Consider the following 18,157-nt stretch of genomic DNA (forward strand, 5'->3'; position numbering starts at 1 on the left):
AGGTGTCAATAAGATGCCCCCATTACTAACCCCATAGACAAATTGAATTAAAAAAGCAAAAAAACAATAAAGACTTTAATTGAAAGAATGACACCGACTCCTTTAATGAATCTAAAATAAACCATACTCGCATCATCGCCCAGTCCACTGAAGGCAATGTCTCCTGCAACAGAATTAAAATAATTAACAACAATATTTCTCACCTGTCCGCAGAGAAGATGCTAATCCATTTGTCCTATGACAGGCCTAGCTCTGCTACATCTACATGGCAGGCTGCCATCCAGCAGAGACACTGAGCTGTTTGTGCTTGCTCAGCTCAGTGTCTCACGGTGAATTCTCTTCACCTCATTGATGTCACCACAAGCGTGAGAAAGTTCTCATGTTCACGATGCCGTCAGAAAGGTCCCGTGAATTCACAACCAATGAACTCAGTTCAACTCACTGTCAGCGCTATCACCGTGGGAAGAATTCTAACTGCGCTAGCACTGATGCTAGGGAGTTGAACTGAGTTCATTGGCTCTGAATTCCCAGGACCTTTCTTTTCGCACCACGATCCTAGGAACTTTCTCATGCTCACTGTGAGGTGAAATTAGTACACTGTGAAACACTGAGCTGAGCAAGCACGTTCGGCTCAGTTTTTCTGCTGGATGGCACGCTGTACAGTCGCATCATGCAACAATTCAGTCTGGATGTAGCAGAGATAGATGCGACGCGGAACAAATTGATTATTTTAATTGTAACAGGGGACATTGGCTTCAGCTGACTGGGCGATTACGTGAGTATGGTTTAATTTAGGTTTGTTAAAGGAATCTGTGTCATTCTTTCAATTAAAGGATTTTATTCTCAGTGTGTTTTTACAAATACAAAGGTGTTTTTTTTATATGCATAATTTGACCATGGAGTTAGTAAAGGGGACGTCCTATAGACACCTCTCCATTAATGTACCCTGTGGATGAGCCTTGTCTGGGGTGGCTGAGAGCTGATGTTTTTAGTCTAGAATGGGGCCAATATACATGTCCCCTTCCCAGGCTATTATCAGCCCGCAGCTGTCTGCCTAGCCTTTACTGGATATTAATTATAGGGCAACCCTACAAAACTTTTTGGGGCTCCCCTATTATAATCAGTAAAGGCTAAGTATAAAACTGGGAGCTGATATTAATAGCCTGGGAAGCTCCATGGGAATTACCCCCCTTCCCAGGCTATTAACATCAGCCCACAGTCATCTGCTTTACCTCTGCTGGGTATGAAAATTAAGCCCATGCAATTTTTTTTTCAGAAAAATAACCATTTAATTAAATACATGTACAGTAAGCTGCGCAACACTGTGCTAATTATATGTGTGACTGACATCTTTATATCTACTCTATGTACAGTCATGGCCAAAAGTATTGACACCCCTGCAATTCTGTCAGATTATACTCAGTTTCTTCCTGAAAATAATTGCAAACACAAATTCTTTGGTATTATTATCTTCATTTAATTTGTCTTAAAAAAAAAACACAAAAGAGAATGAAGCAAAAAGCAAAACATTGATCATTTCACACAAAACTCCAAAAATGGGCCAGACAAAAGTATTGGCACCCTCAGCCTTATACTTGGTTGCACAACCTTTAGCCAAAATAACTGCGACCAACCGCTTCCGGTAACCATCAATGAGTTTCTTACAATGCTCTGCTCTAATTTTAGACCATTCTTCTTTGGCAAACTGCTCCAGGTCCCTGATATTTGAAGGGTGCCTTCTCCAAACTGCCATTTTTAGATCCCTCCACAGGTGTTCTATGGGAGTCAGGTCTGGACTCATTGCTGGCCACCTTAGAAGTCTCCAGTGCTTTCTCTCAAACCATTTTCTAGTGCTTTTTGAAGTGTGTTTTAGGTCATTGTCCTGCTGGAAGACCCATGACTTCTGAGGGAGACCCAGCTTTCTCACACTGGGCCCTACATTATGCTGCAAAATTTGTTGGTAGTCTTCAGACTTCATAATGCCATGCACACGGTCAAGCAGTCCAGTGCCAGAGGCAGCAAAGTAACCCCAAAACATCAGGGAACCTCCGCCATGTTTGACTGTAGGGACCATGTTCTTTTCTTTGAATGCCTCTTTTTTTCTCCTGTAAACTCTATGTTGATGTCTTTGCCCAAAAAGCTCTACTTTTGTCTCATCTGACCAGAGAACATTCTTCCAAAACGTTTTAGGCTTTTTCAGGTATGTTTTGGCAAACTCCAGCCTGGCTTTTTTATGTCTCGGGGTAAGAAGTGGGGTCTTCCTGGGTCTCCTACCATACAGTCCCTTTTCATTCAGACGCCGACGGATAGTACGGGTTGACACTGTTGTACCCTCGGACTGCAGGGCAGCTTGAACTTGTTTGGATGTTAGTCGAGGTTCTTTATCCAACATCCGCACAATCTTGCGTCGAAATCTCTTGTCAATTTTTCTTTTCCGTCCACATCTAGGGAGGTTAGCCACAGTGCCATGGGCTTTAAACTTCTTGATGACACTGCGCACGGTAGACACAGGAACATTCAAGTCTTTGGAGATGGACTTGTAGCCTTGAGATTGCTCATGCTTCCTCACAATTTGGTTTCTCAAGTCCTCAGACAGTTCTTTGGTCTTCTTTCTTTTCTCCATGCTCAATGTGGTACACACAAGGACACAGGACAGAGGTTGAGTCAACATTAATCCATGTCAACTGGCTGCAAGTGTGATTTAGTTATTGCCAACACCTGTTAGGTGCCACAGTTAAGTTACAGGTGCTGTTAGTTACACAAATTAGAGAAGCATCACATGATTTTTCAAAAGGTGCCAATTCTTTTGTCCACCCCCTTTTTTTATGTTTGGTGTGGAATTTTATCTAATTTGGCTTTAGGACAATTCTTTTTGTGTTTTTTCATTTAAGACAAACTAAATGAAGATAATAATACCAAAGAATTTGTGTTTGCAATCATTTTCAGGAAGAAACTGAGTATTATCTGACAGAATTGCAGGGGTGTCAATACTTTTGGCCATGACTGTATATATACTGTTTGTAATCTATCTATTCTATTCTGTCATGTCACTCTGTGATTCTACTGTTCGCGGCAGATGAATTGCCGGCATTTCAATATATTTATTTATTGAAGTAAATATCCTTGGAAAAATATGTGTAAATTACAGAGTAATTCTTTATGTCAAAGTTCATGTTAAAATCGTATTGCAATCGAATAACAATCACATGGCATTCGGATGTCAATTGGATGCTAGGTGTGAAAAATCGGATGGTACTTGCTTGAAAATCGCATGGCATGTTCAGGACATTAGTCCTAATTTTCTATTTCGGAACCTTTTTTTCACGGTAATGGGTACAAGCCCTTAACACCTAATCCCCTGAAGCCATTGTCCCCTGTAAACAAACAAAAATAATACAACAATATCTTGAATGAATCGAGTTACCAATGCCTTAATGCATCTGTGTGACATTTGCTCATCATAATAATAATCTTTATTTATATAGCGTCAACATATTCCGCAGTGCTTTACAATTCAACAGTTCATATACAACAGTCATAACAAAGTTAACGATGGTACAATAATTATAATTAATGCAAAGATCTAGACGACCCTGCCCGTAAGAGCTTAGAGTGAAACAAAGTACAGGGGCTTATTTACAATGATGGTCCAACCATCTTGAGGAATTGGGGGTGGATAAAGGTGTAATGAGCTAGTCTCCAGCCAATATTTGTAGTGCTTTTGGGTGCGATGGAGTTTGATGGAGGGTTATGACGTAACCACTCCTGCTGAATAGCAGGGGAAAATGACTCCCTGCAGCGAGAGCGGGCCTATGAACTGTGATGACCTCAGTGAGATCATTGCAGTTCACCGTGAGAAATCAGGGTGCAAGGAGTCATTATACCCAGCTTTTCAATGTGAGTGGTTGCCTCAGGTCACGGCTTATGATGATAAGCAAATGTCACACAGATGGATTACAGCGTGGGACACATTGGATTCTTTCAACTTTAGAGAGGTGAGGGATATTTTTGTTTTTTCATTTGTTTCTTTACATGGGACAATGGCTTTACTGGATTAGGTGTTAAAGTGAGTATAATGTGACTTTTTATTTTATACTTAGAATAAAATGATGTAGACCGCAGGGGGCGAATACATCTCTCAACATTGTCCCCTGCTTGCGCTGATCACGGGCAGAGCAGGGTACAATGATTTGAGCTGTTTTAAACACCCGGAGCCAGGGATCAGCTCAAACAGTACCGCTGATTCCCAGGTGCCGGTACGTGTCACACTGATGACACACGGATGTCATTGGTGTGCACATGTGCGAGACGTTTTGTGGCCCCTTTTGCTGCTAAAAAACAGTTATGTCAGCGTGCTTTGCCCACAGACACACGATCCACGGAAACACACTGACTTGTACGCAGATCCATTCACTTCAATGGGTCTACCTGTTTAAGTGTCTCTGGTACGTATGAAAACTGTCACCACACGTACCGCGGACACACTGACGTGTAAAGGAGGCCTGAAGGGGGTACTCTCATTTCCAAGATCCTATCCCAAAATATAGTAGGTGTAGTAATAATAATAGCAAATACCTCCAATAAGAAATGTGGTATAGTTTTCCTGATTCTCTATTTCACTTACAACATGTCCAGGGCATTGCAGTAGCTTAGGTATCCATGGTTATGACCACTAGCAACTATCAGTCACTGTATGAGTGGTAGTAACCATGGATACCTAAGCTAATGCAATGCCCTGCACATGGGGTGAGCAACATAGTGAGTCAGAAGAACTATACTTCATATTTCCTATTTTTATTATTACACCTACTACGTATTTTGGATAGTTGATCAGAGATGGGAATACCCCTTTAAGACTCTTACATGTTTTACGGTGTATATCTTTATCCGTTGCTATGGATTATAATGTAATAAAGCTTATTTTTAATCCTTTATTGCTTCAAACTTTTCTGCGTTTGTGTATTATGTTTGTCGATTGTACTTTAGAGGTTCTGTACCATGGGATTTGTGAACAGGTGGCTCACTGCTGTCTTAGGTCATGGTTTCATTATACTTTCAGTTGTATAGAATTATGTATCTAGAAATTATATGAAATATAAGGCATTGATAATGAAAAATAATAAAATCTGTTTTATTCTTTGCAGATGACTGTGGTGTCAAACCAGATACCTATGAAAAGCATGCCATTATTCCAGCTATACCTCTAGCCCTTCAGAGAAAAAATCAATCATCGGAGCCATTTAAATCAGTCACCTATTTGGATTCATCACAGACTGTTAAGCAAAATGAAAGCAGCAAAATTGATGTTGAAGATCAAATAATTCCCACAGAGAAGAAACCATTTTCCTGTTCAGAATGTGGGAAATATTTTAAATATAAATCTCAATTGCTTACACATGAGAGAATTCACACAGGAGAAAAACCATTTTCATGTTCAGAATGTGGGAAATGTTTCAACCAGAAATCACAGTTCCTTATACATCAGCAAAGTCACACAGGAGAAAAGCCATTTTCATGTTCAGAATGTGGGAAATGTTTCAACCAGAAGTCAAAATTGCTTAGACATTACAGAAGTCACACAGGGGAAAAGCCATATCTATGTCCAGAATGTGGGAAATGTTTTACCCAGGGACAAGATCTTATTACACATCAAAGAATTCACACAGGAGAGATGCCATATTCATGTCCAGAATGTGAAAAATGTTTCAACCAGAAATCACATTTCCTTATGCATCATCGAATTCACACAGGGGAAATGCCATATACATGTGCAGAATGTGGGAAATGTTTTATCCAGAGATCAGATCTTCTTAAACATCAAAGAAGTCACACTGGAGAGAAGCCATATTCATGTCCAGAATGTGGAAAATGTTTTAGCCAGAAATCAAATCTTCTTAAACATCAAAGAATCCACACAGGAGAGAAGCCATATTCATGTCCAGAATGTGGGAAATGTTTTATCAGGGGACCAGATCTTGTTACACATCAAAGAATTCACACAGGAGAGAAGCCATATTCATGTCCAGAATGTGGGAAATGTTATACTACGAGTTCAAAACTTGTTGCACATCAGAGAACTCATACAAGGTAGAAACTATTTTGTATGTGGTAATGTTATTGCTGGGAATCATATCTTGTTCATCATCTAAAAACTCGTGTAGAGTGTGAATGAAATAAATAATCAATAATAGAAATCAATCAGGCAGTAGAGTTGCATTTAGTTGACAAAAGGGTGAAACTGGATATACCAGTATTGTAAGCACAACAGGGCTTTTGCTGGAGGTAGGTGTCAATCCTGGCACCTTTACTCCTGGATTCTAAGCTTAGAGGGATGTTAGCAAATGGTCTGTACTAGAAGGAATATTTCCTATGGTCTGTATAGGAAGGCACAGGTATTTGAAAGGAAACAACTTGGCTCATCCATCCATTCATAGACAGCATCTTTAACCCCCTTCCCGACTTGCTCCATATATACACGGCGTCACAGGAGCTGTGTTCCCGTAAACTGCCGTATAGATATGGCGCTGTGATCAGATAGGTCAGCGATCTCATTATACAGGTGATGTCCCATCCTGGGACAATTTAAAAGAGTAAAAAAAAAAGTTAGGCTGGGTTCACATTACGTTATGGGCGTCCGTTAGACGGACTACGTTACACTGCGGCATAACGTGGTGTAACGTAGTCTGTTTAACGCTGCCATTCACTCCAATATCGGACGCATCACTAGCGCCCTCCCACAATGGGCGGGCGCCAGGGATGTGCCGTCATTGAGTGACGGACCCTGAGACGCGGGCTGCAGCGTTTCCGGGTCCGTCATTGCTAGCGCAGATAGAGCTAGCAGATGCTCTCTCTGCACTAGCGTGCTGCCATACCGGCACTTACGTTTACTGCAGCCCGTTACCCTATGTGTTGAACGGGCTGCTGTAAACGTAATGTGAACCCAGCCTTAATAAAACGTAAAAATATTAAAAAAAAAAAACAAACAAAAACCCACAAAATAAAATACAAAAAAATAGTAATCCATTAAATAAATAAATAAATATATATATATATATATATATATATATATATATATATATATATATAAAAAAGTGCACTTATTCTGGAACAATGTGATCTATAAAACTGTCCCACTAGTTAACCCCTTCAGTGAACACCTTAAAAACAAGCAAGCAAAAAAAAAAGGCAAAAAACTATGCTTTATCATCATATCGCTGAACAAGAAGTGAAAAACAATACGATAAAAACCCAATCTACATAAAAATTGTACAGCTGAAAACGTCATTTTGTCCTGCAAAAAAACAAGCTGCTATACGGGTCCGTCAGCAGAAAAACAAAAAAAGTTATAGCTCTCATAATAAAGCGATTCTTTTTTCTATAAAATAGTTTTTATTTTGTAAAAGCACTAAAACATAACAAAATATAAATGAGGTATCCCTGTTATAGTACTGACCCGAAGAATAAAACTGCCTTAACAATTTTACTACATGTGGAAAGGCATAAAAAAATATGAATTACTGTTTTTTTGTTCATTCTGCCTCCCAAAAATCAGAATTAAAGGGAATCTGTCACCTACTTTTTGGTATAAGCTTCAGCCACTGTCATCGTGGACTTATCTACAGCATTCTGTAATGCTGTAGATAAGCCCCCGATGTAACCTGAAAGATAAGAAAAACAAGTTATATTATACTCACCTGGGGGGCGGTCTGCATCGGAGCTCCACATCTTCATGCGATGACGTCCTCTTCCTTGCTTCTGTCGCCGCTCCTGTACAGACGTACACTGCTCAAAAAAATAAAGAAAATACTAAAATATCACATCCTAGATATCACTGAATGAAATATTCCAGTTGTAAATCTTTATTCATTACATAGTGGAATGTGTTGAGAACAATAAAACCTAAAAATGATCATTGTAAATCAAAATTAATATCCCATGGAGGTCTGGATTTGGAATGATACTCAAACTCAAAGTGGAAAATCAAATTACAGGCTGATCCAACTTCAATGGAAATGCCTCACGATAAGAAAATGTTGTTCAGTTGTGTGTGTGGCCTTCACGTGCCTGTATGATCTCCCTACAATGCCTGGGCATGCTCCTGATGAGGCGGCGGATGGTCTCCTGAGGGATCTCCTTCCAGACCTGGACTAAAGCATCCGCCAACTCCTTGACAGTCTGTGGTGCAATGTGACATTGGGGGATGGTGCGAGACATGATGTCCCAGATGTGTTCAATCGGATTCAGGTCTAGGGAACGGGCAGGCCAGTCCATAGCTTCAATGCCTTCATCTTGCAGGATCTGCTAACACTCCAGCCACATGAGGTCTGGCATTGTCCTTCATTAGGAGGAACCCAGGGCTAACCGCACCAGCATATGGTCTCACAAGGGGTCTGAGGATCTCATTTCCGTACCTAATGACAGTCAAGCTACCTCTGGCAAGCACATGAAGGGCTGCATGGCCCTCCAAAGAAATGACACCCCACACCATTACTGACCCACTGCCAAACCAGTTATGCTGAAGGATGTTGCAGGCAGCAGATCGCTCTCCATGGCGTCTCCAGACTCTGTCATGTCTGTCACATGTGCTCAGTGTGAACCTACTTTCATCTGTGAAGAGCACAGGGCGCCAGTGGTGAATTTGCCAATACTGGTGTTCTGTGGCAAATGCCAAGCGTCCTGCACGGTGTTGGGCTGTGAGTAAAACCCCCATCTTTGGATGTTGGTGTAATGGGGTCTACCGTGCTGGAGTACCTCTTTCAGTACCACCCCGTGTTTCAGGAGGTCCACTCTGCTTTGGCTGGAGTCTGAATGAAGGACGCTGGCTGGAATTCCTTGGTACATGGGCGCATATAAAAGATCACTGCTTCTCCACGTATTTCCAGTCTGACCACACTTTACTCACAGGACACAGAATATATCACACAGATACAGAGGGCAGGCCAATTGAAAAGCAGCAGGCCAGACATACATTACAATAGCTGCAGGTGGCCGGATCCTGCCGATATTTACTGTGGGAATTACAAAGGTGGGGGAGGTCAGAAGGGGGCTATCTTGTCCCCTCTGCCCAGGGGCGCAGCCTGTGGGCTGATGCATTAGGGACATACATCTCACATGGAACCTATTATACATACATATAACTGCACAACATATTCTGGGTGCTCAGGGGTTCCGTAACACGTAACATGGCTCCCCTTTTCATCGTACATACACAGTCTGATCCTTAACGGATCGGTTTGGGGATGACCGAAGTTTATGGGGTTGGTACAAGTTCCGTTTGTCGACTTAGTCCATCGGCGTTACCATTTTGTTTGCCGGGTCTGTAGTGGATGGCGAAGTCCAGAGGTTGTAGGGCTAAACTCCACCGAAGTAATCTGGCGTTGTCTCCGAAGACCCGATTAAGCCAGACTAGGGGATTATGGTCCGTTAGGAGGGAAAACTGTCATCCATACAAATATGGTTGCAACTTTTTGAGTGCCCATACTACCGCCAGGCACTCCTTCTCGATGGCCGCATAGCTTACTTCACGGAGCAGTAGTTTCCGACTCAGGTAAGCTACTGGGTGTTCTTGGCCGTCCGGCCCAACTTGGCTCAGTACTGCCCCCAATCCAAACATAGAAGCGTCTGTGTGAACAAGGAAACATTTAGTTGGATCGGGTGCGGCCAATACAGGGGTATTGGTGAGGGCGTCCTTTAGCTGGCGGAAGGCTTCCCCACACTCTGGGGTCCAGGTTACCTGTCGGGGTTGGTTCTTACGGGTCAGATCAGTGAGGGCTTGGCTACGCTGCTGTAATTTGGAACGAATTTCCTATAATACCCCACTGTCCCTAGAAACGCCATGACCTGGGTTTTAGTGCATGGGGTGGGCCATTTGGCTATGGCCTCAATCTTGGCTGGTTCTGGTCGCTGTTTCCCACTTCCCACCCAATGCCCTAAATACTGAACCTCTGCTTTGCCCACGTGACACTTGTTTGGGTTCAGGGTGATTCCGGCCTTGTAGATCCTTCCCAATACTGTCTCTAGGTGATTTAGATGCTCTTCCCATGTCGTGCTGTAGATGGCGATGTCGTCCAGGTAGGCACAAGCATAGTCCTGGAGACCATCCAGAAGCCGGTCAGCCAGCCTCTGGAAGGTCGCCGGGGCAGTCTTCATCACGAATGGCATAACTCGAAACTGGAATAAGCCGAACGGGGTGACAAATGCCAACTTGGGAATAGCGTCAGGACTAAGGGGAATCTGCCAGTAGCCTTTGCATAGATCGATGGTGGTCAAATACTTTGCCCCCGCCAGCCGGTCTAAAAACTCATCCACACGCGGCATGGGATATGCATCCGTCACCGTTTTCTCATTGAGCTTACGATAGTCTACACAAAACAGTGTAGTCCCATCCTTCTTGGGCACTAACACTACGGGGGATGCCCAGGGACTATCTGACTCTTCAATGACCCCTAAACGCAACATCTCCTGTATCTCTTGTCGCATCCCTTCTCGTACAGACTCAGGGACGCGGAAGGGGGGTTGTCGCAGGGGGGTCTGATCCTGGGTCTCAACCTTGAGTTGTGCCAGGCGAGTGTACCCTGGTCTCCCCAAAAACATCCTCTCTCTAGGTCTTCACCCAAGTGTACCTGGTCCCATGTTTTAGACTGAGTCCTTTCCCCTAAGACATCAGGCAAGGGAAGTCTAGCTAAATCCTCTGCTTCAGGTGCACAGATGGCCACTACCTCTTCAGGTTTTCTCCCGGTAGAGCTTCAGCATATTCACGTGGAACATGTGGATAACCCTGGGGTCGTCACAATCAGCAACATTATAGGTGGTGTTGGCTATTTTCCCCACTACCTGGTAGGGCCCCTGACATGCAGCTTGGAACTTGTTCTGCCTAGTGGGCTCTAACACCAGGACCTTCTGTCCTATTTCCAAGGTGCGTTCTCTGGCCCTCCGATCATACCATACACGCTGGTGCCACTGGGCCACCTGCATGTTCCCACGTACAGCTTGGGTCAGCTCCTGTAGGCGGTCCCGGAATTCCAGCACATAGGGTAAAATAGGTACCCCTTCTATGATGCCCTCCCCATCCCAGTGTTCTAGCACTAAGTCTAGGGATCCCCTTACCCGTCTCCCGTATACCAGTTCGAACGGAGAGAACCCCGTGGATTCTTGGGGCACCTCCCGATAGGCAAACAGGAGGTGTGACAAGAATTTATCCCAGTCCCTGTAGGTCCTGGTAAAAGTCCCAATGAGCTGTTTTAATGTCCCGTTAAAGCGTTCACACAACCCATTGGTTTGCGGGTGGTACGGGGCGCTTCTAATAGACTTTATGCCACACAGCTTCCACAGTTGGTTGGTCACCTCTGCTGTAAACTGGGTACCCTGGTCCGAGATAATCTCCCGGGGAAATCCAACCCGTGAGAAAACCTGGAGCAGGGCAGCCGCCACCGTCTCTGCCAGTATGTTAGGTAACGCAACCGCCTCTGGATACCGTGTGGCATAATCTACCACTGTCAATATATACCTTTTCCCTGACAGACTGGGTTTGGCTAATGGCCCTATCAGATCGACCACTACTCTGCTAAATGGTTCCTCCACAATGGGGAGGGGGCGTAATTTGGCCTTGCATCGATCTCCCCTCTTGCCAATGCACTGGCAACTGTCACAGGTCTGGCAGTACTGATGAACATCTTAGGTTACCCCCGGCCAAAAGAAGTTTTGTGTCAGACGATGCCTGGTGCGACTGACGCCGAAGTGCCCGGCCAAGGGTATGTCATGAGAGATTCGCAGTAACTCCTGCCTATACTTCTTGGGAACTACCAGCTGTCGTTTTTATAGTGGGGCTCGTCCCTGTGTGGTGCTGCTCTGTGATCCGGTAGAGGAGTCCCTGCTTCCATATAAACTGTTCCCCTTCCAGTACCCCTCTCCCCTCTTGTGCCTTCCCATGATATCCCTCCAATGAAGGATCCTCAAGTAACTCCCTCTTAAATTCATCTGGTGTGGCCCAAGAAATGTGCCTGTCTATGGGAATACGTGTAGGGCTGGGATGTCTTACCTGGGCCTCCTCTGAGTGTGATTTCGTCTCCGCAGCTCGAGCTTGTCTCCAGGTGGTCACAGGATATGTCTCAGCCAGAGGGGCAACCGAGAAGGCAGACAACATGGGCCCCAAGTCATTTCCCAGCAAGACATCTGCGTTCAAATCCTCCATCAAGTCGACCTCAACAAGGCCATCCCCGACTCCCCAGTTCAGGTGAATCCGGGCAGTGGGCAGTCGATGTATGGCTCCCCCTGCTACACGGACTGCCACTGTCCGGTCCGTCTTCTCTTGGTCCCAGACGAGATGAGGCTTCACAAGGGTCAAAGTTGCCCCGGAATCTCTTAGTCCCTGCATACGTTTCCCATTAACCCACTTGACCTGTCGATGCTGTTGTTGATTATCTGCCTGGGCTGCCTGCACGAGGTCCACTTCATGCAGCACTTCCTCCATCTCTTCCACCCCTTGGTTAGTCGTAGCCCCCAATGTTGGGTCAGCTTCGCCTTGGTAGCAGTAACAGCGGCCCGGCTGAAGGTAGCTGTTCCCGCCTTTGGCTACTGGGTATGCTGAGTCCGGTTGGGACATTGTCTTTGCAGGTGGCCCAGCTGACGGCAGGTGTGGCATCGCGCCCCAGGGGAACTGTGGTAGGCCGGGTTTCTAGCTGGTCCCCCTACAATCTTTGGTGGTTTGGGGCCCTCCAGGTCCATGGGCGGACCCCTAGTGACCATCTTTGATCCGGACAACTGAGGCCTCCTGGCATCATGATGTTCATAGGCCAGACGAGCGGCCTCCTCAAGAGTCATTGGCCACCTGTCCCGAAGCCATCCCTGTGTCTCGGGGGTTAGTCCATTAAGACAAGAAGAGCTGGAGGACGTCCTCTTTAGTGGTTGCTTGGCTCCCTTGTACCCACTGTAGCAGTGACCACTGTAATTTAGAGGCCCATTCAGTGTGGGTATCGGTTACGCATTTTATAAGTCCGTGGAACTTTTGACGGTATACCCCTGGTGTCAGCGCATACCGGGCCAAGATCACTTCTTTGATCCGCTCATAGTCCATACAGTCCTCATCAGGTACCGTGCGATAGGGGTCCGCTGCTCGGCCTGTCAGCTTGTTGGTCAGAATCTGAACCCGTTCCTCTGGCTTCACTTGATGAAGGGCACACTGCTGCTCAAAGTCCTGCAGAAAGCCATCAATGTCTTCCTCTGCCTCCCCCAACTGTCAGAAGGCATTATACTGGATCTTTTTGTGGCTTACTGTTGAAGGTACCTGGTCGGAGGCCAGAGCTCCCCCTGCTCGCTGACTCTCCTCTCTCCACTCTGCCATCTCCATCTTGGCCAGCTCCACTTTGGTCCGCTCTGCCATCTCCATCTTGGCTAGCTCTATCCTGGTCCACTCGGCCATCTTTTCCTTCAGATCAGTACGCACATCAGCCATCACCTCTCGTATGATCTCTACTGCAGCGTTTGGGCCATAGAACGCCAGTCTGTTCTTTACCTCCCTCTGGAATTCAGTCTCCTCCACGTTCACATTGGGGGGCGCTGCACTGTCGTGTTCCACGATGGCTGCTATCAAATCCGCTTTTGTTTTGTTGCTGGAGATTAACCCTCGGGCTTCCACCAGATCTTTTAATGTAGTCCTCTTTAACTTCTGGTAGTTGTTTTCCATTCATTCCTTTCCTCCTGTAGACGGGGTATCACATCCCACTGTCTGCCACCAGTGTAACGGGGTCTACCGTGCTGGAGTACCTCTTTCAGTACCACCCCGTGTTTCAGGAGGTTCACTCTGCTTTGGCTGGAGTCTGAATGAAGGACGCTGGCTGGAATTCCTTCTTACATGGGCGCATATAAAAGATCTCTACTTCTCCACATATTTCCAGTCTGACCACACTTTACTCACAGGACACAGAATATATCACACAGATACAGAGGGCAGGCCAATTGAAAAGCAGCAGGCCAGACATAAATTACAATAGCTGCAGGTGGCCAGAGCCTGCCGATATTTACTGTGGGAATTACAAAGGTGAGGGAGGTCAGAAGGGGGAATCTTGTCCCCTCTGCCCAGGGGTGCAGCCTGTGGGCTGATGCATTAGGGACATACATCTCACATGGAACCTATTATACATACATATAACTGCACAACATATTCTGGGTGCTGAGGGGTTCCGTAACACGTAACAGTTGGGCACTCAGACCATTCTCATGGAGTCAGTTTTTAACCATTTGTGCAGACACATGCACATTTGTGGCCTGCTGGAGGTCATTTTGCAGGGCTCTGGCAGTGCTCCTCCTGTTCCTCCTTGCACAAAGGCTGAGGTAGCGGTCCTGCTGCTTGGTTGTTGCCCTCCTACGGCCCCCTCCACATCTCCTGATGTACTGGTCTGTCTCCTGGTAGCGACTCCAGCCTCTGGCCACTACGCTGACAGACGCAGCAAACCTTGCCACAGCTCGCATTGATATGCCATCCTGGATGAGCTGCACTACCTGAGCGACTTGTGTGGGTTGTAGAGTCCGTCTCATGCTATCATGAGTGTGAAAGCACAACCAACATTCAAAAGTGACCAAAACATCAGCCAGAAAGCATTGGTACTGAGATGTGGTCTGTGGTCCCCACCTGCAAAACCACTCCTTTATTGAGTGTGTCTTGATAATTACCAATAATTTCCATCTGTTGTCTATTCCATTTGCACAATAGCATGTGAAATTGATTGTCAAACAGTGTTGCCTCCTAAGTGGACAGTTTGATTTCACAGAAGTTTGATTTACTTGGAGTTATATTCTGTTGCTTAAGTGTTCCCTTTATTTTTTTGAGCAGTGTATATTTATACATATATCTATTTTTGTTCTAGGCTGGATACACTTATAAACCTCCTTTATATACTCTTTGCTGTGACTGCTAAATTCTTATTGAGGGACCACGTTAACGTAGATTCATACCTTTAATTATGCGCCCCTGTTATTCTCCTAAGCTCTCATTGTTCTAACTTCTAAAGATGAACTTTACTCTTTTATCATCATCACTTCCATTCTGCTCTATGCACATTTTACAGATGAACCTTGTTCTATCTGCTCAAGACCATGGTCTAAATTCAACCCACTCTTATTTAACCCTGTTTTCTGAATGGAACCCTCTATATTATATCTGTGCTTTGCATCTAGGCATATGCTTTTATATTGCCCTACTCCTCTTATAATCTTCCTGCTCTTTCTGCAATACTTACGGATACTTCTCTATAGTTTTCCTTTTATTATTTTTCTATACTATTGAAAAAGCGCATATTTCAGTAGTTTTTATCTGCTTTGTCCATAATGCCTCATTCCAAAAAGACGGGATACCCCTTTTTTCTTATTTTCCTTTATATTTATATTTTTTTGTAATATGTAAGGAAACTCTTTGTACCTCCTTCCTTATATACAGTATATACATATATATTCTTTCTACCATTGAATAACGTACATCCTAGCTGGATCTGACTTCTCTTTTCATAATGCTTTACTTTTAAATGGCAGAGATTGCACATTCATATTATTAGGGGCATTCCTTATATACCTGTTGTGAATTCCGTTCTCGGGCTCCCTCCTGTGGTCATGAGTGGTACTGTGTGAGTTTGTTCTTGGGCTCCCTCTGGTGGCCTTTAGCGATATGGCTGGTCTTGGCTGGGCTCAGCTGTTTCATCTCCTGCTAGGCTGGGCCTATTTAACTCACCTGGACCTTTACTTGTCGCCTGCTGTCGGTGTATTCAGTCCTGATCCTGTGCTCTCCTGAATATTCCTTGTGACCAGTCTCCTGCTATGAGAAGCTAAGTTTGCTTGTTCAGTTTCTCATTATTTCCTTGAAAACGTTTCTCATTATATTATGAGTTCAGCCCAGCTTGCTTTTATGTGATTTTTTGCTTGCTGGTTAGTTCTGGGGTGCGCCCCTCACATCGTGAGTCGGTGTGGGGGTTCTTGTATTCTCTGCGTGGTTTACTTTTGATAGTTTTTGTACTGACCGCACAGACACCTATCTATTTTCTGCCTATCTAGTATTAGCGGGCCTCATTTGCTAAATCTGTTTCATCTCTACGTTTGTGTTTTCCCCTTGACTCACCGTTATTATTTGTGGGGGGCTATCTAAAACTTTGGGAATATTTCTCTGAGGCAAGTGAGGTCTTTGCTTTCTCTCTAGGGGTAGTCAGTTTCTCAGGCTGTGACGAGACGTCTAGGTTTTCAGGTAACGCTCCACAGCTGCCTTTAGTGTGTTTGGATAGGATCAGGATTGCGGTCAGTATAGCTTCCACATCCCCAGAACTTGTCCTATATATTCAGGGTATATTTGTCAGGTCAGTTTGAGATCCTACCACCAGGATCATAACATATACCCTCCTAAATAATGGGACTCTTTTCCGGCAGCAGCAGGTATGCCTCATTAAACCCATAGCAATAGTCTCCCTTTACTATGTGTACCTAGCAACAGTCGCTTAGCAGCACCATAACTTTATACCCGCCTTGGTTCTATCATGTCCACGGCAATGTTCTTCTTACATTTTGCGCCCCCAGTGACTGTTACTAAGCAGCACCATCGCGTCATATCCACTTTGGCGTCGGCGTTTCCGCCCCAGACTACTGCAGCTGGGTGACCTCAAATGGCCATCTGCGCATGCACTGCCCATCTCAACACTCATGGCTAAAACAGCTGGGGCACGAGACTTCTGGGTATACGCCAACACTACTTTTTCGTAGGAGCCTGCTCTCAGCTGTTCTCTGGCCACTTGATTAGCTAAGGTGTTTATATTATGTACCAACGCACTTTGGTTACCGCCACTGATGAAGCCAGCTTTGTCTGGCGACAAGCATTAGGCACATGTTTCCTCCACCACCTTCATTTGCAGCATAGCCTCTATCGCTCATAGGTCACTTCTTACATGGGTCCATTGTTTTTCATCTACAGTAGTATGGTGTTTTGGGACCCATTTTTGGGCACTACTACTTTGGACATTCTATCCACCTGATTTTAGTATTCCCATTTTCATGCTGAGCGCCATTCAGATTCAGCAACATAGGGTATTGTCAACCGTGTGGTCCTGTGATTTCCCATAATAATCCTTCCTCTCCTTAGGTCTGGTTGATAGAACCCCCCACTGTGTGCCATTGTGGACATTTCTATTATGGGTGATAACAGATATTATTCATGGTTGTCTTAAATAACGTTATTTCATCATATGTATCCAAGGTTCTGAATTGCTGTGGTGTATATGTATTTGTGTGGGGTGACAAGAGCACAGCCCTGGTAGGGCTTGTTTGGTGCTTTTTGTTTTTAATGGTTTTTAATAGTACTTTTTTCAGTGTTGATACTTCAATAAAGATATTTTGTATTTATCCATGGTGATCCCTGTTTTATGCAGGCAAGTTTTCTCTCTTTTCATGCATGACTTCAAGCATGTAACGGGGATTCATTTGTCATTTGGTGGTGCCCTCCAGCCCCTCTCTCTTCCTACCTTTAAGATCCATAATGTTTTTCATCGTTCGCTTCTACCACCTTTTACTGCCATTATCAATGGTAATCTGAAGTTCTGTGGGGATGATCTCTTAAGGTGAGATCTAAGTGATTGCCTGTCCCTGACCTAATAAATATGAGCCGAGTGCATGCTTAAAAGAGTTACATTGGACAAAGTCAGATGTGGGGTTCTCTCTCGGCCAGAGCTGGCATTGAACTGAATTTTATTAGTAGAACAAAAAATCACATAACAGACAAGAAAGGGGCATTGCAGGATCTTCTGAACAACCATGGTGTCAGTCTGTGATTGGTCCATGTTAGGTCTGCCCCATATATGATCTTTGGTGTATCCTCTTCACATTCCAATGATTCCTTCCAGGGCGTTGTTCCAGGATGCAGATGTCATCTTGTCACACCACATCTGAACTAGCTTATGTAAGGGTAATAATTGATTTCATTAACCATTCTCTCCTTCACAGTCCCCCCTAAATGCAATTATTAACTTGATGTCACGATGTGATATGACCCAACTGGTGGTCAGTCAGCGGACAGCACAACACACGCACAACAGGATGAAAAATGGGGAGAGGAAGGCCCTACTGATAGAGAAAAGGGAGACGGTCACCACCTGAGCTCAAACCTGAGCCTATCACTGCACTCTCCTAACGC

At 44.7% G+C, this 18,157-nt stretch overlaps 2 protein-coding genes across 4 annotated transcripts in view; both read left to right on the forward strand.

Annotated features, from left to right (window-relative positions):
* LOC143768082 (uncharacterized) overlaps positions 1-7,028 on the forward strand; it is a 29,080-nt gene extending 22,052 nt beyond the window's left edge. For all 3 annotated transcript variants that reach the window (XM_077256772.1, XM_077256771.1, XM_077256770.1), the window contains exon 7: positions 5,145-7,028. In XM_077256772.1, the coding sequence (XP_077112887.1) occupies positions 5,145-6,091 (947 nt within the window). In that variant the 3' untranslated portion in view covers positions 6,092-7,028. The remainder of the gene's footprint in view (positions 1-5,144) is intronic.
* LOC143768074 (uncharacterized) overlaps positions 1-18,157 on the forward strand; it is an 804,664-nt gene that overhangs the window by 141,771 nt on the left and 644,736 nt on the right. The gene's annotated exons all lie outside the window — the stretch shown is intronic.

The sequence above is a fragment of the Ranitomeya variabilis genome, chromosome 4 (genome assembly GCF_051348905.1).
Source record: "Ranitomeya variabilis isolate aRanVar5 chromosome 4, aRanVar5.hap1, whole genome shotgun sequence".
NCBI lineage: Eukaryota > Metazoa > Chordata > Amphibia > Anura > Dendrobatidae > Ranitomeya > Ranitomeya variabilis.